At 45.4% G+C, this 768-nt stretch overlaps 1 protein-coding gene across 1 annotated transcript in view; it reads right to left on the reverse strand.

Moving 5' to 3' along the window:
- The window catches only part of TRIP13 (thyroid hormone receptor interactor 13), a gene marked incomplete at its 5' end in the record, with an annotated part of 10488 nt that extends 9723 nt beyond the window's left edge, over positions 1-765 (reverse strand). Inside the window, one exon of the mRNA XM_019624350.1 lies at positions 683-765. Coding sequence (XP_019479895.1) covers positions 683-765 — 83 coding nt within the window. The remainder of the gene's footprint in view (positions 1-682) is intronic.
- Positions 766-768: the final 3 nt, after the last annotated feature.

The raw sequence follows: 768 nt of genomic DNA on the forward strand, positions 1-768 counted from the left end.
GCTTGCTCAAGGATTTTAACAAGAACACAATGAAAAGAGGAATGAAAAGTATGAAAGGAACCAAATTGAATGTTGGAGAAAAAAAATACACTATCAGAAATGAAAATATCATTGAATAGAATTGAAAGCAAATTAGATACTGCAGTAAACAGACCAAAATGAAACAGACAGAAAAATTTAAAAACCTGAAAAACTAAAAAAACACATCAGTGGCCTGTGGGACAATATCAGACAGGCTCCCAGAAAGGGGGGGACAAAGAAATAGGTTGAGAAAAGGGCCAACTATTTTCCAAATGTGATTAAACTATAAACCCAGAACAGACAGAAACAGACAAATGCACAATCAGAGGCTTGACCACTCCCCTCCAGTAAGTGACCACAGCAGGTCAGGCCACCAGCAGGGACATCAAGTACCCTGAGCTGACACCCACGCATCGGCCCACCCAAAGAGCAGGAACACTTCTGAGGTACGTGTGCAGAGGTCACCAGGACAGACCACATGCTGCTCACCAAGCAAGTGTCCAGAAACTTAAAACAGACCGAAATCATGCCTCAGAACGATGCTGACGACAGAGGAATTGGTTAATTTACGCTGCAAGCAAGGGACCTACTGTTCACGTAAAATGACTGACAGACAGACAGCTCCCACTGCTGCTGCTCCCCTCCCCCGTCACCGAGGTACCTGCTCGAAAGTCGGATGGTCAGTTTCTGGGCCAGCGCTCGACACAGGGATGTTTTGCCAGTTCCTGGAGGACCTGCAGCAAAATT

Source organism: Hipposideros armiger, unplaced genomic scaffold (genome assembly GCF_001890085.2).
Source record: "Hipposideros armiger isolate ML-2016 unplaced genomic scaffold, ASM189008v1 scaffold_585, whole genome shotgun sequence".
In the NCBI taxonomy this organism is placed as follows: Eukaryota; Metazoa; Chordata; class Mammalia; order Chiroptera; family Hipposideridae; genus Hipposideros; species Hipposideros armiger.